This window comes from Myzus persicae, unplaced genomic scaffold, assembly GCF_001856785.1.
Source record: "Myzus persicae strain clone G006 unplaced genomic scaffold, MPER_G0061.0, whole genome shotgun sequence".
NCBI classification, from domain to species: Eukaryota; Metazoa; Arthropoda; class Insecta; order Hemiptera; family Aphididae; genus Myzus; species Myzus persicae.
This window is the reverse complement of record NW_019100493.1, coordinates 327,995-355,338: the sequence shown is the minus strand read 5'-3', so window position 1 is coordinate 355,338 and position 27,344 is coordinate 327,995. Positions and strand designations below refer to the sequence as shown.

At 29.4% G+C, this 27,344-nt stretch overlaps 1 protein-coding gene across 1 annotated transcript in view; it reads right to left on the bottom strand.

The window, feature by feature from the left end:
- Positions 1–474: 474 nt before the first annotated feature.
- Positions 475–27,344, bottom strand: part of LOC111027946 — a 92,934-nt gene continuing 66,064 nt past the window's right edge. The window contains exons 4-6 of the mRNA XM_022306456.1: positions 25,791–26,005; positions 22,696–23,094; positions 475–992 (exon numbers count right to left, since the gene is read on the bottom strand). Of these exons, the coding sequence (XP_022162148.1) occupies positions 821–992; positions 22,696–23,094; positions 25,791–26,005 (786 nt within the window). The 3' untranslated portion in view covers positions 475–820. The remainder of the gene's footprint in view (positions 993–22,695; positions 23,095–25,790; positions 26,006–27,344) is intronic.

The window sequence follows — 27,344 nt, the reverse complement described above, 5'->3', positions numbered from 1 at the left end:
TTGTCTATTTTTTAATAAAATGTTGTTTATACATTTAATAAAATGGTAAACATTTAACACTATCAATAATAATTTGATCAGTTACGGTTGATTAAATGTTAACATTTACAATAAATCGCTTACTGCAATAATATGTAACATTGCAATATTTTTTATAAATTATATTACTTGCTAATTTGTAACTGTTCTTTTTAAAATAAATATTCTATACTTTTAGAATAGGTATAATAACAAGTATGTGTCCAATAACATGTTATTAATTAAGATTATATAATAAATCTTAAAAATTAATATTTGAGAAGAAATAAGAACAATTTGGAATGAAAACTATAAAATAATAAGTAATATCTTAATAACTGGTATATACTGAAATATTAGTTTAGCCAACTAATGGCGGGCTTATCTCTTATCTTATGTTATCACTCCGTATGGCCACACTCTCTCTATCAAGGCACTCTAGGTTAACAGGGGAAAGAACCAGCACAATTCGACGTGCAGCAGTGCGAACGGGCGATGCAGAGTCTGAGTGATATGATGGAGTGGAGTTATTGATTTTTCATTCGGATTTCGCGTCTTGCCCATTCAGCCATAAACGTATATAGGCACAATAATAATATATAATGCTATTACGTCGGATGCGTTTTTTAACACTACGCTCAACACTGTACAATGTAAAATAAAATTGTGTACTTGTATTGTATGCTGGCACGCATGTATGATGGTCGCATACAACAAATCGACCAACGAGATGGTATATGAAGGCAATAGGCGTAACTTATTATCATAATATTATTATCATTGGCAAACGTCCGGCGACGGATTACCTGGCGAAAAACGTGTGTGACTTACTTGGTGCGTGTCGGTTGCTGGCGATCGAATTCATGATGTCGAATCGGACGGCGAGGCTGAGGTCCGGTTTTTCGGCGTTGGCTTTGGCCCGGCGGCCAATCGACCGGCCGGAAAGCACGTCGTGCACCGCACTCCTGAGTTGCCTGCGATAGAAAAACACACATGAAAGAATAAAATATAATATAGTCATTGTACTGTTGTTCACGAATACTAAAAATAATAATAATAACGATGTCTAAGACAGGGTGAGAGAAATACAAATATATATCGTGAGACGCGAATATCATAATAATATAAATACCTAGCTATGGTAAAAACCGTTCTGATTTCTTCATTTCTCTCCGAGATTCAATAAGGTGAGAGAGAAACGAGAGAGCGTACATATTATTATATAGCATACAATGAATAAGTACCGCGTAACCGGTAGGTGCCTATTTTAAATTGATCCAAAGAAAAACAACAACGATTTATTTGAGAGCTTCGCTCCAAATTTGAATTATTTACATGAATATCAGATATCAGTTACCTACAACTGAAAAATGTACGTGCTTATTTATTATTATATAAATTTTTATATTTTGAATCATTTCCTGTAGATAAATTTTCTATTTTTCATAAATATGTAAATAACATATCGACAAAAAATAAGTGTACATAATTTTTAGGAGGGACCCGCTTAGTTTTAATCTCCAAGCCAAAGCAGCAACCCTGAAGCCGGAAGCAGAATAAAAAGGCAATATGGTGATATTCTTATTTAATTCCTATAATCCTTATATCCATATATCCTTATTATCCTTTCTTGACTCCTGATACACACAAAAAAACCTAGTGACGTCGTCGTGAGGAAGTCATAATAATAATAATAATAATAATAATAATAATAATAGTTATTATTATTAATATGATAACAAAAACATGCAAGTTAAAGCTTGCGCCATGCAGTATATATATATATATATAATAAAGGTACACCATACACATATTTTATGAATTTGCTCTCGAGAAGTCGAGACCCTTTTCAAATATACACACACACAGACAAACGATTACGCGATTATATTACATTGCATTGCGACGCGGTCGCCCGAGGGTGTTGTTTTGCGTTAACATTGGCTAACGACTCCGACGCTTTTGTAATTGTAAAAATATTAGCGCGAAGCGGAAAAGAAAAAAAACGGTTAGGTAACGTCGAAAAGTTTACTGATTACAACGAGTGTTACGGTTATGACCGACAACGTGGAACGTTGTGCGAGATATTGTAATAAATGGAAAATTCTTGGAAATATGTGGAGATGTATAATACTTAAATAGTTACGCTCATTTTTCGGTTCATCTAGACTCAATAATATTATTGTTATTATGTTATTGGTTTATTTATGTTGAGACCGGGCAATATGATGATGTCATGTGCCGAACGGTTATGTACTTATTATGTACACTTACACAAAGACGATACGAAGGTTGTTGGCAAGTAATTAAAACTTTCCAGAAATGCCAAGCCCGCAGGTAATCGAATATTGGTTTCGTTAAAATTACATTTAAATACAATACGGTATTTATATACTAACTTCGCGGTAAACCATTTAAAATTTAAATACCACGCTGTTTCATTAAACGATGTAGATTATATAGTACGTAGTTGTGTATTTAATTTATTTTTTTATTTTCACAAGAAACTTCCGTTCTTTGAATTCAGACGTTTGCGAACAAAATGTCCTCTTCCTGAAGCCGTTGGGTAACACGGGGCGGATTTCCACGAACGACCAATCCTTCTATAATATTTTAGCTTTTTTTTATTTTATAGTATCTGAGGATACTACCTATTAATAACTGTTATTGTATTACGACTCAACAGACGTTTTACAGCTCGGCCGTGTTATTAAGACGACTTTCAGCTGCTCTTCCGCCGTGAAAATTAAGATGACAATATAATTATATATTAATATTATTAATATATTATCCAATACACATAGACAGTTTGATGAATTTAAATTAATAAATATAAGACCAATTATATGATAACCTAACCAGAATGAAATTCCCTAAAAAAATGCGAGAAAATCATTATTTTTTTTTTTGCTGTATGCCCTAAAGTTACGGCCTAAACATTCAAAATAATTTAATCATTTTTTTTTCTATTTTAAACAAGTTTTGAACTAAAAATATTATTATTTTCACTCAAAAAAAAAAAAAAAAATTGAAGAACTGCAGAATTTAATCAAGCGTTTTATATAGATCAATTAATCTGATAAAAAATTATTCTCATTTAATTGCCACTCGTGATCTCAATTTTTACAGATTCGTTCCAAAAATTGATTTAAAAATAATAATATTCGATTAGATACAACCCCAGATAGCAAATTATTGCAAATTGTTAATTATTTAAATAAAATAGTTTTTAGTGTTTGATGTTTGATGCTCAAAAGCCATAAATGCTCTATTTTTTTTTAATCACCTTTAAATTTAAAATTGTCAAACAAAAATCTGCATTATATAAACGTCTTATTCCGATTTAAAAATACATAAAAACGAGTGTCACCTAGCTTTGAAATACAATGCAAAGTGCATAGAAATCCCTATTGATCACCATATAACGATGGGATTAATTGTACAAATAGTTTTAATATATTTATATATTACAACAATATATTGTATAATATATAAAAAGTACTTTTCATCCAACGTGGCGTTTCAAAAATATTTCATCGTAGAACGCACGCCATTATAATAAATACCGCCAGAATATATATTTTTAAGTATATATATAGAGTACTATATACCTACGCGTGAAAAGGGTATATTGCCGGAAAATCATCTTCAGTGTTTTTGTACAGAAAGAATTCCGACCCAAAAATATATTGTGTGTGGGTAGGTACCTGCTGCAGTTTTGACGTAACAGAATAATAAATAAAATATCATTGTCAATGCAGTAGGTACTACACAATTTATAATATCGAATATTCATAAAAGTTAATCTTTAAAAACAAACTGCACTGCGGTAAACAGAGATAATTCTCAAGCGAATATCAAACATAATAATATATTTAATATTATTTTGTATGAACTGTATATTGTACACCTATTGCCATCTTATATACACGCCGAGTGTATTACGGTAACATCGGTATAATTCTTGATGTTTTTATTTTGTATCCACTCTATAACTAGTTAGATACGAATAATTATTATATTACATGTTATCAACTATTAGTTATATTATATTATTCAACTGCTAAATAATTATTGATTAAAATAAATTGAATTTAATGGGCGTTGGGAGGAAAAAAATCATAATTTTATTGTTTAGCCGTATTAGGGCGTTTTACTCAGACACGGACACACGGTGTAATAACGAAATATGCAAACAAATATTGTTGTTAAACCTCAATCATGTACACTATAATACTCGTATACCTGTACGGCCACACTATGTGTAGGTATCAAACATGTGCGCGTTGTAGATTTCGTCTCTTTGACACCTTCTCTCCCCTCCCCCTCCGGACAACCGCGTCATCCTGATTGTCGCTCCGGTTCATATGCATAACATTAATAATAATAATAATAATAATAATAGTCTATATGTTTCACTGTATAGTGTCAACAAATAGGTTGGTACATAACATTATATGGAAACAAATTATTACGGTCGTAAACAAAATATTTTCGTTTAGTCCGGACTCCGGTGGAACGTAGATGAGTTTGATTACATTATTCACATTATTGGTATTATACGTGTGTATGTGATTATAATAATATAATATAAACTCTGATCGGTTATCGACTCGGCGAACGACCAAATTGCCAGAGTCGAAAAAAATACAATTTCTAAGCCATTCAACCTGCAATAGGTATGCGGTACATTAGCTTCCTGATATATTGTATTTAGTTTTCTCGATGTATAATGTATTTTGTAGTTCAAAACTTCAGAATATAGTTTTTGTTATGTATTTTATTGTATGGGAATGCTGAAAAATCAAATATCGAAATACTTTATCTATAGTATGCTGCGGTGTACGAAATCTCAAATTTTTCTGATTTCCGACGATAAAAGAAAATTCGAAATGAAGGATTTATGATTTTTGGCGCGAGGGCGAATATAGTACCTACCCATTACGTTTAGAATTCATTTTTTATTTATCTCTCGAGTCAATGAACATTATTTTTGCTAGTAGTGCCCAACTTGTTTCTTATGGTTTCTCTTATCGATTGTAAATACCGTACAGATGGTGCCATGGTGGCACTTTTGAGTTTAGAGTAGAGGTATATATATAATCACAATTATGAATTTCCAGTATTTAGAAAATAATAAAAATCGCTCGGATATAATTCAATTTATGGCGGATTCGTTTTGAAAAACGTATAAAGATTATTTTTATCTCTATCCAATATTGTAACAATCACGATGTATCCAACATTACTTTTTTTTGTCAAAAAACTATTAGGTAGCTAACTATTTATTTAATTAAAAAAACTACAATTTTAAAAACCCGAACCCTCTAATGATGTTTAAAATGTCCATAGAAAATAATATATTATTGTAAAAGTCAACTTATGCATTTATTGGAAAATTATAAATATCTTTTTCAATGTCGTCGTAAGAAAATATTGCGACCATGAAAAATGCAACGTCGAAGAAGTATTAAAGTAAATGCAATTTTACCTGAGCTACGGTCAAAATGGTTTTTCGTATTCGGTGATTTATCATTGCTTTCATACAGTAATAATATATCGTTATGTCGTGATGAGGTGATATCAAAGAAAGACGAATCCTCAAAACCCCGTTTTTGTGCCCTGCATAGCTTCCTTGTGTATAATATATTTTGTGAATATTATTATTATTATTATTATTATTATTATTAGCGTACTTCTATGTATGAAAAATCGATTTACGATACTAGGTATCTATTGTAAAATAATAAATAACAATTTTTGACATTTACATTTCCAAAACAAGAACCATTCTATGAATCGAAAACATTGATTTAGAATATATTGAATATTCGCTAGTATAATTTATTACAACACTTTGAAACTTGGTAATCACAAATTTCATATTTAACTTCATGTACCTAACTTTTCTAACTATAGTAGCTATATTAAATAAATTATATATTTGCAATGTTTATCAAAGGATTGTTTTCTACTTTAATATAGTGAAAAGAAACACCATTGAATATATTATACAAAAATAACGAATGGTCGTAACGAAGAAAAGATAAATTGCACAACGCTGAGTTTGCTCTTTGAAATCCAATGTAGGTAGGTACTTGACTACCAACGTACCTATTATAAACAATATGAAAACCGAGTTCATAAATGTTTTTACAAAACTTTGTAGAAGTTCTCCTGTATATGCACGTTTATTGCAATTATTACTGTAGTTACAAGTTACCAGAATACACCGTACTACATTGTATACACAATAATAACAAACACAGTAAAATTAAAGCAATTTTAAAGCATAATAATTATATATAATGTACAACCATTTCACTTAAATAGGAAATTATCATTGCATCTGGTTTGATTTTGTAAACATATTATGGTAATTCTTTTACGAAGTTTTCATTGTGGTATACCTATTTAATATTATTAAATCGAACGACTTGTAAGTGGATCTCGAATCGCTTACTAAGCATTTCCGGCCACGATCAGTTACCATTTATAAAGTAATATAAATTATTTATGATCAAAGTTTGAATAAAGAATAATAATAAAAAAAATTAATAATAAAAATTATATAGGTAGGTATCTTCTGTGAAACTATCGACTTGGTACATTTTTAAGCTTCTGTTGTATTGAGAACTCAATAAAATGTTTATCGTGGAACCGCTCCTGCATATCAACTGTGTATTATTTATATTTCCTCTTTTCTTTGTATTTTAAGCATAAATTTAGCATAAATATTTACTCACATGTAAATAAGGTTCCTAACATTTTGTGCACATGGTAGTTGTTAAAACGATGAAATAACAAATTATTGAGTTAAAATGGAAATTTTTAACTCCTGTTATCCAATTAACCGTTCGTAGACCTCATTTTTATTTATCGTTTTAAAAGTAAATCAGTACAACCACACTATGTTTGCCAGGATGATTTTTTTTTTTAATGTTCAAATGTAGTATTCAAAGTTAAAAGATACTAGCGTTCTATGTTAATGATGGGATAAAAAAACATAAGAATGTTATACGTTATGTGGCAAAGTTCTAAAAAGTCCATCATGTATTTAAAATTCACAAACAGAAACAGTTAACAAAGGCCACCGACAATATATTATACAACTATACATACTTTAGAATATACAATATATATATATACTGTTATGGTGTTTTATTAAAATTTTTGTATTAATTTTTGCATTGATAATGTTTTTAGATCATTAAAAAAAACCCATAAAAAGGTTAAAACATTTCAACACTTAAGTTGGGCTCTTAAAATATAAAATACTATTTGTATAATAATCCGTGTATAATACCGTTAAAATATTATAATTTATTACAATTTGTATTTGCATTAATTATTATTTGTTTTCTATTGGTATTTCTAATTTGACTATAATAATATATATTCAAGCATAACACCAAACAACGCACTTTAATTAAAAATTTTGCAAATTCAAGAATAACAATTTAAGAATTTAGAATATTTACACCAACTTTTGAAAAGTAAACATACATTTCATGTCGATGCATCGAGATAACCCTTTGTATACTAGAACGTTATAATATACGACACTCAAACGGTTGTAATCCTCAAATCCCATTAGAAATATTTTAACATATTATCACCCCCAGGGGCAACCTCCCGGATATAGAAATTTCCATAATTTAGAATCAAAATTGGTACACGAACACGATAATACGTTGATAGAACATAGTTTGAATAGTTACATATCTCTAGAAAAACATTTGATTGATTTTAATTAAATCTATTCAAATTAATTTAGATTACAAATGAAAAATTTGAAAAAAAAAACACTGAAATGTATCAACTATATACGTTATAATAACCGAGTTCTGACAAACTAATCAAAATGAGTGTAGATGTACTTGTTACAAATTATAATTAATAATGATACGCTTGTGGAGCGCTATATTTTTATTTTAGTGAAACCTCAATAAATTCTTGCAATGCTATTAAAAATAATGCGTATAATAAAATAAAATTGTTTTCCCCGTCAATAATTGTTTTTATTTGTAGTGTTTCTAAAATTGGTTTAATTGCACATGATTGATCTGTTGATAATAATCATAACGTTTTGAAATAATATAAAATGAATATTTTTTATACCAACGGTGTTGATATATAACGATAAAAACAATGATGTAAATAGAAATAGAAACGCTGTACGTTGTAGTATTGAATTTGAAAATCATATTAAAATAATAATAAAATCGCATTCGAAAACACATATTCTGGATGGGACTCTGAAAATTAGGTCGACTACGATACTTCAAACATTTTCAAAGGTTTTCAGCAGGATTTCCTCACACCCAGTGACATTATTGATACATTTTGTAATCAAAAAATTACCACTTTAAAGTTCCAATCAATCGACAGATGTGTAGTGGTCACTTTTCGAGCAATCTCTCTAACCAAAACTGCGTTCAGAAAAATAAAAAGATAATAACACAATAATCTAGAAGGCGTACCAAAATAATTATTATAAAATATAATGATCCTTATTTATGAAACGGTATAATTTAATATCTATAATTGCTGAAAGTAAATCGGATTATATGTATAGTGTTGTTTTGGTGGTTATATACTTAAAGTATAAACAGATTATAATTTATAAGGTACACACTATGTACAGTATACACACTGTTCAACCCGAAGATAATTTCTTAAAACGATACAACATTTGTTTTACCTTAATATTTGTTTTAAGCATTTCCCATTTTACAAACACCATACTATTTGTCCTTGTCAATTTTTGTGTTCTATAAAACTCCCCTAGGATATCTCTGGATGGTTGGATTTAATATTTGTCGGTTACATCATATACATACTAGTATTATACTATTGGTGCACATCGCTCACGCGTATATTATTAACATAGCGTATAAATGGTATAATAATTATTATATTCAAATACACGACGAGTCCTTGAAGTGATTTTTATATTTTTCCGAACTGGATTCGGGTCAAACAATAATAATTCAAGCGTATTTAATCCATGGTCAATTTTTTATCCGCATGATACCATTTCACATCCACATTTCTAGGTAGTAGGTACCAATGCCCTATATCATCGTTAGCACAAGAGTTTAGAATTAGTATACGTTTTGAAGCGTTAAGTAGTCATTACTATTATATGTATGTGGAATATTCTATAGTCTATACAAACTATTATAAACTTAACAAATAATACATTTAGGCCAATGCCATACAATGACGACTCCTCTACCGTGAAATCCGTAATCGTATTTTTTAGTTTCATCCTAAAATCCTAGAAAGAAAAACTAAAGTAACTAATTCAAATGGAGTATACAAGATACCTATAGGTATATTATTAAGTTACAGTAGTGAAATAACAAAATTAGAACTGTTAATTTGTATGCAAAGACATAAATTCATTAACATAATTGAATCAAAAGAAAAATATTACACTTATTTTTGTTTATTAAATTATATAAATATAAATGTAATTAGACCAAGTATCTAAACACGTATAGTAAATTTTGGCAATTCCGAAAAAAGACTCGACCCAATGTGTATAAAATCCCTAAAACGTTGAAAAGAAATATAAAACTACATCTCGTACATATAACATCAGTACATTATAATAGGTAAGTTATAAAACCGATTTATGTTTAATAATATATTGTATAAGACGACAATTAAATTGATAAAAATAACGATGACAGTGTTTTAGGTCACTACTTTAATTTATTATTTTTTTGTCCATGAGAGTATTCAAAACTATCCAGCCACGTTTTTTAAAATAATATGCTCAAGTGGATCGGTCTGGTTAGATAACGTGCCTGTTGTTCACTCTGTCGCTAAAGAACGCTTACGGGTTACACGCTGTAAACCAATCTGAGTTTACGAACTTGATCAGCGTCGAGTTGCTAAGTGCCCATGTCATCCGTAAAGTTGCTACTAAGCAATTTAAAGGTTATTCCCAAAATCACCACTCATTCGGTAATAATAATGCTTACCCTCAATATTATTTTAACTACCTAATCGATATCGAGACCGTTGGTGACGCTTACTCCGGGTAAGCCGAGAAATAAACATTTTTTATTTTATTCAAACATCGGATAAATTACACAAAGATCTAGAAGTTAGAACGAAATTCACAACTTTTGCTATGTCGTACGTCGCAGACATAATAAATGATAAATGATTCATAGATACGCATCGTTATAGTATTAGCTTTTATAATATAAATAGTAACCACGAATAATGATGTCGTGTCCTCCGGAGAGTATTTCAATTATTCTAGAATGACATATATTTTTTATCCGTGCACTTTTTTGACATCGGGTTGTTTTTTTATCCTATCACCTTTTCGTTTAAATAAATGGTTATCCGTATATGTTAACTTAAAAATAAGCTATTGTTTTTGGTGTGATCTATTCGAGAGGGCGTTCAGAAGTGTTTTCATTTTACGTTTGAAAGTGATTAATCGAAACGCTCTAAAAAACGATTCTCGGCGTAGCTCATTTACCAAAGAATAAATCACACTTAATGTTAAAAATATTATAGTCGAACGGACGTGGCAGATTTTAATTTTTCTGCACAACTAGATATGGATACTAAAAAATGAAACTCTGCACTCTTATTTTGACGGTTGAAATATTTTATCAAAAAATTGATATTATGGTTATTATAATTATAAAAATTGTCCATCGTATATTATGTGCTGATATTATAAATACGAAAAAGTAGGTACCAAATCACAATAATATATAATAATAAGTATAAAAAATGTGTACGTTATTTTATATAGTACCCATATGGAAGCGGAATAGATGTGAATGAATTGAATTCACATCATTATATTTTCAATACTTAAAATATACTAATGATTAATTTTTACTCTTGACAACTATATATGTGTGTTTCCATCACGCTCACGAGTCTAATATTTAATTTCTGCTTTTTCCGTTTCCTGTACATATTTTATTTATTTTTATTTTTGGTGAAAAGGAAAAATTTTCTTTCTTGTGGAAAAAAGAAAATACAACGTTATCCAATTTAGCAAAAAAGGGAAATTGTTCATTTTAGTGGAAACAGGGATTATCCATTGTAACATTATGCAGAATGCTATATAATAATTCAAAATATGAATAATAATTTTTCGGAAATTTTTGGGGAAAGTTAAATGTTATTCTTTATTGAAATGTTCAAGAATTCGAGCTGGATTAGGTTGGTTTGAATAAAAATATGTAAAAAAAATGTAATTTTATATGTACAACATATCAAACAAATGATTGAAAAGGTAGATAACTTAGTTTTATACATAAAAACCACAATACTAGTTTATTATTTACAAAGCTACACATTTGATATTACATTAACGCCTTTTTACATACCGTTTTATTTGTAAAAAAAGTTTGTAAAAAATGTTACATCTAATAGTGTATATACTGTATAAGGGACATATGGAATATTTAATATTATAATATTCAATTTTGAGTAAAATTTAACAATCATAACTTTTTAATAAACTATAAAAATGTATATTAGAAAGTAACAAACATTAGTGACAATACTGTAATCCATACCTATTAGAAGATTGAGCATTTAAAAAATAGTGATAAAAATTTTTAAATTTTGTAATACTTTAAGTACAATATTACATTAATTTTCCAATACAGTGCGTTCATACTCAATGCAATAATATGTCAATCAAATCCTCGATGACATGTGCACTACATATTCTAAAAAGTATTAAAATTAATTTAAATAATAACAACAATAAAAGCTGTACAATTTAACATATTTTTCATATACTTATATTATATCATGCTGCATATTATATAGAATATTGAACCTAGCTATAAGCCTACAAATCATACAGTTCACATAATTTATTATATTGTTTTAAAATGAAACTGATAAACATATTTATATTTAAACATATTTTAAATTATCATGTACGTTAGTTTGCAATGACCCATGTACACACTGACTAATTCATTTTAATAATTGTTCAAAATTATTTACAATTTTATTTAGCGTGCATCTCTGAAATATTAATGATATTACTTAACATCTAGAACGTAATTAAAATCGTGCCATTAGTTCTCTCTCCGTCGGACTACATCAACATTCTAATCAACTAATAAATTATAAAACCTAATAGATAAGCTTGAATACGCGCTCCACAGTAATTCAAATATTAATTTGTCAAGTTCATATAATATCAATTCCGATATTGAATGGACATATTTATTTTCTATCATCGCTGTCGATACACATATGTATAAATGTATAATGTATTTTGATGCAGATATGTAACACATGTAAATGAGTATGTTGTAGAATTCTTATAAGAGTTATGAACAGTTATAATTATGACTAACTATGATTGATATAATATTAACCCTAATTAATTAAAAATTCTGTTACGAATCATTTATTTAATGTTAAATTGGTAGGTACCTATATTTTTAATAAATTTAATATTTTAACTAATTAACGAATATAAAAATGCACTCTAAAAGTAAAATAATTTAATCTACCTATATTGAGAGATGGACAACTATTTCACTACTACATAATTCGCATTAAATTCTACTCTTGGCTAGTTGTACCCGAAAACATCCTACCATAACTTTAATTCCAAACGCTTCATTGAAAACAATAAAATATTAAAAAGATCATAATCCGTCTTGAGTTAAGTATTATTTTAAAAATAATCACATAAAATATATTATTAAAGCAAACAAAAATTTTAATTATCTATTTTATGTATGTTCTTTATTCGTATTAAATGTATAACTTATTCAGTTAAAACACAAAATATGTCTTACTATGTACCTATATAAAAGAAATTCAGTGACGTTGAAAAACAATTCGCTTTTATAGAAAAATAAAAAGTTTCAGTGTACCTAGCACATTTTTTTTCAACTGACTTAGTAACTAGGTAGGTACCTACTAACTCACACAAGTTTAATATTATGAAGAAATGTATATATACTATAGGAGAGTATAAAAAAATAATGTTACGTATCGTAAAATTAAAATATGAGTTAACAAAGTTACATTTTTACTAATTCAGAAGTTAACAGTTTGATGTGAAAAGCCTGTTTGAAATTCGTTACACTTTTGATAGATGAAAGAATATAAATTATTTTTTGTAAAATATGTTTTCCAATTTTATACAGATACTGAGGTACCTATATTTAAATATTTTAAAACTCGCTTATAAATCTAACCGTAAAGAAATAGCGCTGTTACATTTATGTATGTGTGCATTGTGCAATGAGGTAGATTTAATAGTGTTTTTATAATATGTATTTAACATTAAAAAAAAAAACCCGTAAATCGATCACGTAAGGAGTAAATTCAAATTCAGAAGGCTGACGTGGTGCAGTGACGAACTTTCTAGTCATACAGTTGGGGTTAAATAATCCAGATCCCAAATACGTGACCACACGGAATTTTTAACATCGTGATACATTTTTTCACTTCTTAACTCTAGTCATGTTTATATTGAAGCACACAGTATTTATGCATATATATTATGTATACCATACATTTCATGAAAAAAAATTTCAGTAAAACCTCACTAGATTTTCATAATTTATCTATAAATATATCAGAGCAGTAGGTGACATACGGAATTTCCGCAGTGAGCGAGAGAAGAAAATATAAATAGCTAAGCAATCGGTAATAATGTTATAAATATCATGATTATTAACAGTTCATAACCAATCCGTCATATTGATTGAAAGTAGAAAGTAGTTATTATATTATTATTTGCCAATCAAATATATCCTTATAAGAAATTACAATAAGTCGATATTATTATAATTGTCTCCTACTCCTCCTACCCATCATTTATCTACTTTAGTATTATATTTTAGTAATCAAAACAATCATGTTAAATGTAGGATAACAAAAATGTAAACGTCCAGTATTGACTTTATTTTTTTTTTGTTCGATAGAAAGACAGTGGAAAAGTAAACATCCCCTCTTCTCAATTTGACATACCGGAAATTTTGTCCCAGAAGTTTTGCCGGCACAGTCATTATTTATTGGTCCGAGTTCGATTTCTTTTTTTTTTATCGTTTTGTCATGCCACCACTGCACCACCGCCACCATCTACTACTACCACTACTACCAACGACTACCCTACTATACACAAACACACCACCACCACCACAATCACCACCAATATCAACCCCAACTGCGGCGGCGGCACGTCGCTTTTCCTGCAAAACAGATAATGTCGATTCTATCACTGGCGAATCGTCCCGTTTCCGGAACCATTCATTATGCGGAAACCACACCGATTAATCATTCGGATGTTACACACGTGGTTATTGCCGGGGGCTTAAAGAACAATAATATAATAACGATAGCGATCATAAAAGACCGTGCAACGTGATGTGCGCGTGACCGGCCGAGAAAGGACTAACGGCGAAGACCAGTTATGAAAGCATCGCGACAACTTCAAGCATTAATCATGAGAACGTCATTGATATATATATAATATGTAATATACCATCTACACCATTAACGCTGGCAACCACAACTTCGGAATCAAGCTCGAACGGAATGCTTTTATACTCACTGGTACGGAGTAAGTTACCGAGTAATAGTGACACCGCGCCGTGCCATTTTATTTGAATTTAGTGTCCTTAAACTCGTAAATTATTTTAATAATTTTCACGCAATTCATAAATCTCAGATGTTCATCGAGTTTTGTGATATGATTTTTCCAAAACATTTAAAAAAAATTAATCGTCATTATAAAGTACTTAAATGATTCTATGAAAAACAATAATTCGACTTTTAAATTTTCAAACTAATTCATAAACGTACCGTTTCACAAATTGTATAACATTGTATGAGGGAAAAATTATAAATACACTTTTGAGTTTATGCAACATACTTATCAAAATATACAAAATAACTTTATAAATGTGGCGGACCAATATTAATTAAAATACTTAAAAATATAATTAGTTGAAAAAAATTGTAGATGGAAACATAAAATTATTTACGCGCAAGATAGTGTGCCTCGTATCGTTATGAAATTTAAATAATCACGAACAGTTTTAGTTTACAGGGCGCCATCAAAGGACAATGGTGTGGCATTGTGTCGTGTATACATTTTAATTAATTTGACTACTAATACACTTTACTCGAAAAAAAACATTCGTATTCGTTTGGGTGAATGTGATTTTATAGTATAATATTATAATACTTTATACTATAGAATTTCATTTTTGTTCATAAATAAGCATAATGTATAATGGAAAAACAAACGTTCTCATTTATTATTTATGTTATTATACAATATTGCACGGAAAATAAAATTTCTGTAGAAAAATGAAAAAAACTTAAATAATATTATGTAAAAAAATATTTGCAAATGCATTTTATTAAGAATAAACCTAAACATAATACTTTTAAATAGTCATGTTGCCGTTGAGCTTAAAAACGAAAAAGATACTTTTATTTGTTTTACTTTTGAAGATGATTTTGCGGTTTTAATAAAGGAAATAAAAAAAACCCCTTTATAACTGTACGACTCAATTTAAGTGTACCCACCTATTTGGATTTGCAAATAGAGACGAACAAAAAGTAGGTATAATTATAGTCGTTTGTTTTTATAAGCACTCTATAGTATAAACTCAGTATTCGGAATACGTAGTAAACACTATCCTAAATTGATTATCCTAGTTTCGATTAGTTATTATTAATTACTTATTAAGTTCTCCCAAGGATATTCAAGGCAAGAATAGTACTACGAGAACGTGACAAAAGCTTTGTAGTTTACTATTAGTTAAAGACACTTATTTTGATGTGGAAAATCGCAGAAGTTTTAAAAACGATGTATGTCTAAGTGATGTGAACATTGCTATAATCACTCTTTATAATATATTACCAGAAAATTGTTTACAGTGACTATTGTGCATTGCATTTAAGAAAGTTGTCAATAAATTATTGAATAAAGAACAAATCTTCAGAGTGAATAAAAGAAAAAGGACAATAATGCATCAAACATAAAACCCACTCTTTTTTGGAAAGTTTTATCGAAATTGCTATTTTTTTGTTCTACCTACCCACTCATATTTCTTGTAAAATCAAAGCAGTATAGGTACGATACAAATTAAAATGATAAAAATACACTATTTATTGGTATTAACTATTAATATCGCTTTTCACTTTGAAAAATTCTAGTGATTTGTCAAATATCACTTATATTTGGATTAAACAATTTCGTTGAAAAATATTTTGTAGTTTCTGAGACGTTTTCATATCATATAAAATAATTTCATTCGAATTAAAATATTTAAATGTTATTGGTATGATGAACAATTAATTTTGTTATGAAACGTTGTATATTACATTTTAGCATTGTTGGAACTTTGGAGGATAATAAAATCTGATAATTTTTGTAATGGAACTCATAGATAGATATCATTTAATAATATTAGAATATATTTCAAACAGAGGTACACAGGTATAAAATTAATTATTGTTGAAAAAAACTTCATAATGCGATACAAGGAGTAGCTGGTAGTTTAAAATAAAAACTAATTATAGATTCTGAACGAGTAATGAGTAGAATAATAGTCTTGCAATAAAATGTGTGGTTTATTCTATATATGCATAGTCATCACGTTTCATATCAATAGGAAAGAACATTTGTTCCAATATTCAATAGTGAGGGTAGTTTGTGAGTAAACTGTTTGATCTTATTTTCACTATGAGTTGAATACCAATAAAAAAATGTTTTTGCTGTTTTTTAATAAAAAATGTATTATTCTACATAAGTAACTACAAAAATGTGTTTTAATTCATGAACACATTTAATAGCTTAGAGTTATAATTTTAAATGATGAAAATAATAGCAGGTATTTATACCCTCGGCTAAAGGGCGTTAAAAAAATTATAAATAGAAAAATCAATAAATAAAACTGCCACACTTCTAGATTTTATCAGCGAATGACAACAAACAATTTTTTTTTTATAATACATTGACCATTAGTTTTCCAAGGGTAAAAACTAAAAATTGAAAGCTATTCCCTGATAAATGTATCGTATTTAAACATTTAAAACTATGAATATACACAAGCCATCCTATGGTACGTCAGAACTGGCTTTTATTATAGTATTTTTTTGGCAAAAATTAGTTCAACCCTCTGAATCAAGAAACATCTGATTAATATAATAAAAGTGATTCTTAAGAATAGAAGCTAACGATGACGTCTTTTTCACTCAGAATATTATTATTTTTTTTTAATATTATACAATGGTTTATCGTTAAATTCAAATCACTAACAGTCTTTACACTGACCTCTACTCGTTGACACGAATGAAACTCAAAACTGAGCTATTACAAAAGGTGTTATACTTCAGTGGTATAATAAGTGAGATTAAAGTTTTTTACGCGCTACAGAATTCAAATATTGGACAAGTATATACCTACACATTACCTAAACTGGTACACCGTACAAGCATAATGTATACGCCTAGTGCCTACCTATATATTATTTAGTAGTCTTTCACAATCGTTACGTTACAAAACAATGTCATAAATATTCACGTTGAAGAGAAAAAAAATATTTATATGAACAAAAACCCGAATATCTCTCCGTGATTCGTGACAATAATATTTTATTCTGAGCTTTGCAGTTTATGTCCACTACACGAATGCTGTGCTGGTAATTGTAATATTGTTAAAAACGGCTGGGAAGAACGTCTCTCCAAACGTCGATTGTATTTGTTCTTGGGAGATTTTCCACGCAACGTAGACGTTTGAGTTTTCCGAGTGCATTCTGAAATGAACATCTTTTAATGTCCCAGATTTGAGGAATAAGGAACTACGTGAGAACATATTACGTCCCAAGAAAAAAGATACTATTTTTACGTAGTTCGAATGCGTCCCAGTACACCACGGGGTAGTCAGTATTATTTATTTTATTATTTTGGCTTACACCTTTTTTCACAAACTTTACCTAGTTTAGGTGAGTAAACTAATTTTTGTTGAATTTATATTTTTGTTCATCATCTATTACTCAACTTAACATTTTTTGAAAACGTTGAGACTTCATAATCAAAAACACGTGTAACTGCTTGTAGATTATGGCACTGTCTACTTCACGCATCAGTTCACTACCTACTCACACTTATTGGCCTAAATGAGTCTTAGTCGCGCTCTGTTATTATCAAAGTTAAAATTAAGTACTATTTCCCCACCATTGTCAGAGTCGTAGTTGTAAAAATTCCGTATATAATTGTAAATATTTTGTTTTATCATAGTCAGTTTTGTCACTTAAGAGTTTTGGCTACAGACCAATGAACGCACTCGGTAAATTCAATATAATTTTTCGATAAGACTATACTACCGACATACTTGGGCTATGCAAATGGCCTAAAAAATTAAAACGGGACACACTAAGTACATCAGCGTAAAGATAGGATTTATCGGCATAACATAATACCAATAGTCGGTACATATATCGAACTGGTATGTGGAACAGAACACGGAACCGGCTGGACATCTTTGATCATTACGTTAATACGATTGGACTTTATGAAAGTGAAAGTTTGCAGGGGAAAATACGAATAACGAAACACAAAGTTTATTTTAAAAGTCGACCTGACCATTTCGTACTGTGAAGATACTAAATTAGATTATGGAATGTTATGGTACGTCCGAATCAATCGGATTGTGTCAACGCGAGCTTGTGAAGATAGTGCGGTCGTTCACACACACAACTCCGCTGAGGTAATGAACATTTGCCAGTGTCAATTTATATGATTAAGTCGTTTGGTACGTGTTTGATAAGAATAATGTTTTACAAGAGAAGGGACCCTCCATAACGACATTGAGACATTGAATTATGTTATTGTGCAAACGCAAGTAATATAATATATATATAAATGTTACATTTTTATCTATAGGTGTGCTTAATGATTTTGTTTCACTCATATTGTTTGTTTTAGTATAAAACATTGACTTCCGAGGTGTGCGCACCTATCCATACATTCATAATGACAATACAAGCGTTAAGTTGAAACACAATAGTATCATGTCTAAACAACGCTAAAAATATTGCGAATTCGTAAAAGCGCAAACTAAATTTATTTCACAAGTTATATACTTAATGTCCATACTTAAAAAGCATATCATTAATTCTTTTAATATTTTATATATTATATATTTATAGATGGTTGAAATTGTTTTTGTAACAGTAAAAACTGTCGATAAAATATTTGAGTGGCCTCTACATCGATTGATAAGTGTACACAGGTGGGATCACTTTACACAGATATTTTTTTTAGGATTCTCAATAGCTCCGGTAAAAACGGAAAATTGGTTTCCTTATAAATTAGGTTATTATAGTGGATCGCTTTATTATAATGCACTCGTATATATATATTATTTTACCTGTATAAAAAACAAACGATAAATAATAGGCACAGCTTGTTTTGGGCTTCGGGCATCATATTTTACAAAATCAGGAACATGTCCAGGCTCACATTAAATATGACGGGTATAAAAAACGTAAATGATTTTGTACATTTACGATGGTCATAAGTTTAATCATGATTAATAATTCATAGTAGTATAATATTATGTTTAATCACTTCTCAAGCTATAAAGTTTAAAAAATGTTTACAAACAATATTTTACATCTGTGGGCCATAATTACAGTCTAATTTAATAGCGTGAAGAAGACTGCATAAGCATTTGTTTAAATTTTGCTATTTATATTCATACACAATTAAGGTATGCTCAGGGTAGTATACATAGTTTTGTTGGGATTACTCGTTCCCTGACGAGTTTTAGAATTGCTTCCGAACCATTTTTTTATTTTATTTTTTATATGTACTACTATGTGCAAATGAGGACCACCCATTAAATTATTCAAGTATAATTTATCGATTGATAGTGATATTTTCAAAATGTATTTAAAAATATTGTGTACTCGTATTTATAAAGTTTAATTACATTATACAAGGTATCTTTAAATATTCGAAAATAAATATTTTTATCGTACTCAAGCAATCAAAAAAATATTCGAATTACAATAATCTAATGAATTAATCGGTAACCTTTTTCATTATTAATTGAGTATTATTTTTATTTTAGAAATAAAAAACTATTTACAAATGAAAAGTTAATGTTTGTACAACTTAAAGGTTGGTAATTATCAAATATTTCCTTCTCTATGCCAACGAAGACAAGACATTATTACATTTTGGGATAAAGACATGTTTACCTTTTTTAATTAGTTTCGACTCACTTTTCAGTAAAACAACACAATATCGTGAAAAACACAATAACAATACCCGTTCAAAATTAATTTACGATGCAGCTCAATATATATATATAATAAATATGTTCAGTGCATATATAAGGTACACCACACACCTGATCTCTATACTGCAGTATAATATTAAATGTCAACAAACCTATATTGGAAATCGCGTCGAACGCGACAAGAAGAACGAACGTCCCCAGCATTTTTAATGCATCGTACAAATTATTAAAGACGATTATTATTATGTATATTATACACACACACGCTCAGGAATGAGCATTGAGCCGTTTCTATCTATTGAATCTTGTATTTTCATCCTTTTTTAGAACTTGTGGGCATTAAATTTTAAATGTATATTTTTATGCATACTATAATATAGCTATATTTCAAGATTTATAGGTATTTTCAAAGACTATCCAAAAGAACAATAAAGTGTAATCGTAAAATATGATGACATGGTGGTTAAATAACATACAGTTTTATAATATTATGTTAACATAAATATTTTTGATTCTGTTATGATAGTTACAAGCAATTTATTCACCCATAACGGCCAAACCAAATATATCTTTAGCATCTTTTATATTTTGTACATTAAAATATCAAACCAAAAACTAAAAAATATTTTCGTTTCAAAATATACTTAATTATATGAATATAGAAGAGTTAGTAATGCATAATATAATTTTGGAACTCCCAAAGCATCAAATACCGACAAATTGTATCTTAATTTGTGAAATAAATATTATTAATCATATGAAACTCGATTTTAATACATCATAATGTGTTAAAGACTGTTTAGGTGCATCTCTGTCATATCTTAATTGATTCGTTCTCTTGGAAAATCTTATTAAAACTATAACAATATATTTATATAATATTGTGCACCATTCTTGTCAAAAAATGTTAAAGTATTTCAATAATATAACAGTGGTAACACGGCGCTTTGGTTAGGCAGTATAGGTACACCAAGGACGCGCAGTTTGTTTTCGGTATCTCATGAAAACTGTTAGTCGAGAAAAGGTTATATTAAGGTTTTATTTGTGATACAAATAACAATCGGGTAAAGTAACATTATTGGTTATATAATGATATCATAACTATGTGTATATCGACTGAATGCAGTAGTGCCGGTACCTCTAGCGGAAAATTAAATATAATTTGGTAAATAATTGTTCCTTATTTTTTATTTTACCGTCAAATTGTGTTTTAAATTATAATTAATTGTAAAATATAATAAACATTGATGTACAAAAACGAATTAGTAATATCAAACACGTATATTTTGATAATATGCAGCAGGCACACCTTTAACCGTTTATCGTACTACGAACGTCATTGTGAATCGATTAAAAAGTTTGTTATGTTTTAATACTATGCTTCTGCAGTTGAGATTACGAACCTTACTATACCTCTAACACTGTTCAGACTAATGGGAATATTAAACTAATCCCCCTTAAACTGTATACTCGGTTAAACACATTTTTTTATGTATTTAGAATGGGTGTTCAAATGGTTAAAAAAAAATAGTAATCAAAAAATGGATTTAAATATTTTATGATAATAGTATTCTCAAAGCATTCTGGATACTATAAACAATATTCTGCATTTCCTTAAAGCATGAAATATCAAATGGGTAGCATTTGGTTAAATATATTTAAATGCATTCAGTGCATATCTGTAGCATACCACACAACATACATAAAATAAACACCACATACAATTCAGATCTATTATGTTTTATTGTACTTTTAGAAAGTATTCAAAATACCCTAATTAGCACTGTATTAAATGTATTTACAAAAAATAGTATTTACAAATCATTCAGAACTCTGCCACTAAGATGTATGTTTTATTATTAGGTTCGGTTTGGTATGTACCGCTGAAATGATGACATGACCGTTTGAAGTGTTGTCTGACTGCTGACTTCGTAAGTATAACGTCACGCGATTATAGTATAGGTTGAACAAAAACAAGCGCGTTTTCGCAAACGGTTCGCTTAAAATTGTTTTGGAGATAATTATTGTACGTCAAAACTGTTTTCTGTTTACTAAAACGCTTACTCCTATCGCTAACCGACTTTTTCAAAGGTTTAATGTTACCCGTTTGGGTAATGGATTTTAGGTTTGGCGATGAACAAACTTCATAATAATACCTAGAGTGTCATATTGGTAAACAGTTAGCAAACCGTTCGTTTTGTTACTCATACGAGAACACGTATAACTACACTGCTGATCGACTATCTACAATTACGTGCTTCGAGTTATAATATTATTATCATCAATGACTTTGACGAGCTGCATCACAACATTATAATGATAGAAAGCTATGTACTGCAAGTCGGGGAGAAAAAAATATGATATACTCAATCCAATCGACTCACCTGTACAAATCGCCCGGGAATTCGGGGCCCCGCAAAACTTCCACGCACGAGTCCCCGACCCTGGAAACCTTGGGCGTCCATCCCTCGCACCTAGCCGCCATCACGTCCTTGACGCATTCGGCGAACACGCGCACTGCCGCTCTGATGGTGTGCTTGTCTGCCTGCGGTGGTGCGACGGGACGCAGCGACAGCATTCCCACCGGCACGTTGCCCTTCCTCTTTCCGGTCGCGTTGACGCCGCCGCCGCCGATGTTGCCGATGTCCAGCCACAGCCAAGCTACGTTGCCGGTGGGCAGTAGCCCGAGAGCGGCCGCCTGGCGCCAGACGGTTTGCGCCGAGTCCCGGTCGCCGACCACCACCACCACAGAAGCCTCGGAAGTCGAGAGTTCCACCATAGATCTAAACAAATATAATATTATACCATAGTATCCAAATTATACAGTTATTTGTGGGTAGGTTTTTCGATATATTATAATAGCATTAATTATATTACTCAATGATAATATTCAGAGAGACATAGGTAACATAGGTAGTATATTGTTAATACAAAATATTACAATTAAAAACAAGTAATAAAAAACAATTATAATAGTTTTAAAGTATTTTCTATGAATAGTTTTAAAAATGGATAGGTAGTACAATAGAAAAAAAACATTAAAATATGTACCTACACATTGACTAAAAGTTTTTAACAGGTAAGAAAATTAACATCACCAGTGCTTTATTTAAAAATTTAAAGAAAAAATGCACACTTAAATTTGTTCTAGGTACTAAATAGTACATAATATATTATCAATATTTTAGATGGCGAGACGAAGAGACGTAGATTAAATAAAAAATACTGAAGATTTCTTTGTAAATTGTATATTGATAGGACAAATAGTTTTATTTAATTCTAATTACAACTCTATTATTATTGTTAAGTGTGTACAGACTGTGTATTTTCATTTATCGTATTTTCTTTAGGATAAATACTAGTTTTTAGCCGAAAATTAATTGCGTTCTTAATGCTAAATGGTTTTTAAAAAAGGCCATTTTGAATATGATTGGATAAGCCTAGACTTCTAAGCCTGTAATAAACGTCGCGTATAAGTGGCAGCATGAAGTATTAACAGTAAATACCACAACACGGCAGAAATAATTTTACGAACGGTTTATCGTTCATAATAAATTAGTATAAAGTATACTATTATCATACATTGTTTGAAAGTAAGTACCTTATTTCATTGTTATACCTTCCGCACTTGTGTAGTAAGCTATAATGTTATATAATAATATTATACAGTATAACGGAGTATTGGGAAATTATTTTTCGATCGAACGATTTATGGTAATTGGGTGTTGGTTCGTGTGCGAGTAAAACTAAAATGTCACGGGAAACGATGGAAACGATGCAACGAGGTAATTACACTGGACGATTTTCTGAGTATTATAAATATATTATTATAATAATATTACATACATGGTCAATTTTAATAAGAAATCGATGACATGTTATCGCACCGTGTAGAGCTTATAAAGAAAAAATCATAATAAGGACTCAGACATTTTAATGATTCTATAGAATTGTGAAAATAGCTTTTTTAATAAATTCACGCATGTAAAATAAAAATAAAATAACATGAATATTATATAAAACTCAAATTAGTTTAAAAAAATTCTAATTTTTAAAATATTGTTTTAATTGCTGTCGGCTGATATTCCAATAATTGTTCATCGTTATAAAATCATATTTCATCAATAGAATATTAATTTAAGTAGAATCATTTTTGGAATAAAAAAAAAACAGTATAATATATACATGTTTAATTTTTTTTTTGAATCTATTACCTAAGTTTAATTAATATTTAAAAGCACACAAATAAATTGTGTCATTATTCGTGAACATTTATTTTGACTGGCTTTAAAAATATACATATTTTAATATTTTATACATAATATTACACGAGATATCTAAGTCTACGCCTAAAATTGTTGAAGTTTTTATTTTGACAATTGCTATTGATGGACTCTGGTGAAATTTGGTCAATGTTAGTGTTGCGATATTAAAATATACAAACATTGTAAACTAAGTTAGAAAGTTAAAACGATAAAAAAAAGTTGGTAATAATAAATATGTCCGTAATAGAAGTTTGTACATTTTAGTGTTCTCTACAATGCAAAGCAGTCAAACGAACCGAATTACACGCATGTGACATTGTTATACTGTTTACATGTTTTCAAATAATGTGTAGATATATATTTTTATACCGTTAAAGTTTAAACATTACCTACATTTATTTCAACCTGTGAAGTGAACTATAACTAATGAGTTCAATAAGAACATTTTTTTTTTTTTTTTTTTTAAACAAGAGAATTGTACAATCTGTAAATTAAGGTTTACAATAAGCACAAGTGATATTAGAATAGAATAATATAGAAAAGATGAAAATAAGGTAATAAACAACGGGTTGATAATTACAATTATTTACAAAAATTCAGACAGGGGGCGTGAGAAAATAAGAACATAGAATTTACAATCGCGGTTACATGGTAATAATAATATTACTATTATAAAAACACTGATAATGTAGTGGCGCATACAGATTACAAGACAAGCGGGGTGTTTGGAAGGCTATGGCACCCCCTCTCCGCTGGTAGGCGTTATATTTAAATTATATTGTAACTAAATATAAAATAATTAATATCATTAATGTTGATTTACGATTCACATAAGTATTATTACAGATATACCTAGTATAAATATAATTACGAATCCTGGTGGGCCGATGGTGTTTATAAGATCAATTTCTTTTATTACATCAACTATTTGAGTTACTAATTACGAGTTACTAATTACTAATTACACTATCGCGTCTTCGCACACACTAAACCAACGACATAAACTATTATATTGACAACAAATGACAATTTTATCGTACATCTAAAAATAACTATAAGATAAGAGGCATTACTTATCAGCCCGGCCTCGTACTATATTTGAATTACCTAATAATATAGTATATACTATTATATAGTTATATATTATATTTGTGACACCTCTTCTAAAAAAAATCATAAAAGAGTTACTGTAATAACTATATGGATTCGCTTACCTGAACAGCATAAGGTCTGACGAGTCCGAAGATATGGGCACCGACGTGTAGCTCAACGGAGCTATGCTCAGCATCGTCTTGACGCTTGAGTCGATCGTGATCGAATGCAACACGTAAAACTTATGCCATCCTGTGTGCAACAGAAATGACCTAAGAGCGGAAAACAATTCCCACGGTGTGATCGATACCCTGACCACCATCTCGTTCCAGCGTTCCTGTAACAATACAACATCCGGTGACATAAGTAATCGGACGAAATCGAGCAATTTATTATTCCTATGACCTCATAACATGATTATATTGCGACTAGTGGATTCTATTAGAATTTGAAATCTAATTTTTCCTGATTAAACCACGGGGCTGGCGACGGTTCGTTTGATAAAATAAAGTATTTATTATTTTGATGTATTAATTATACTATTTTATTTGGGCCAAACGACGTTTTTTTTTGTTTTGAGTACATTTTAAATTGAAATTGTACACCAGAATATAGTTATGTAAACCTGATTTTATTTTAAAACTGCAGTATTACTGTATTATAATCAATGTAATGCATGAATCAAAACAATATTATAATAGCTTTCGATAAATAAGACGTATAAGCGTATAACCACCGTTTCATTCTATATTTTATTAGAAACATACTATCCATCGTTTATTACTTATGAACACTTAAGCTTTAGATATAATTATAACGGGCATGTAGACGCTATACTGCACCACAGTCATACAATTCGCGTAATTATTAATTAACTATTGGTATGAAACACTTTGATACTAATTAAATGGCAATATAATATGTTCATAAATTAGTATTCAGCATTGAACTAAATTCTATGTTTTAAAACAACATTTGAAGGTATTAATTTTTGAACATAATTGCAATGAAAAATTGCGTCACACATTTACTTGTAAGTACACTATCAACAAATTTGATTAACAGACCGTATGTTTCCAGTTATGAAAAATCGTTATATTATACAACTGATATTGTAAACGTGTGCATAATATTATTTGCTAATAATATATTCCAGGCTTGATTGGTCACTGAATCTGTTGAAGGTATTCCTGCAGAATGCACTTAATTATTACCCAAACGCAACAATGTTATGTTTAAATTTCGATGAGATTACTCCTTCTCTCCTTCGATATCCTAAACTCCCAAGCCAGTGGCAATTATCTCTATAAAGGAACAGTATAATATCGATTATCATAATTTAATACACTAATACACTAATACATAATAATACTTATATGTACATGCAAAATATTCAAACATTTCTCATCACTTTTCTACCGAGACTAACGGTTTACCGACTCACCTCACATTTAAAAAGAATCGATACAATTCTTTGTTAAGGGTTAAATCCTATTTATTTATTTATTTTTTGTTTTCAAACTATGAATTTAATCCGATTTAATATAACTCCTTATTTAAGTTTATATTTAATTAATAATGTTTTTGATTTTCAAAAGTTCTCATTTATAAAACCGTCAAATAATCAGAAATATAATAAATAATACTAAACCCACTAATTCGTTCCATTCAAACAT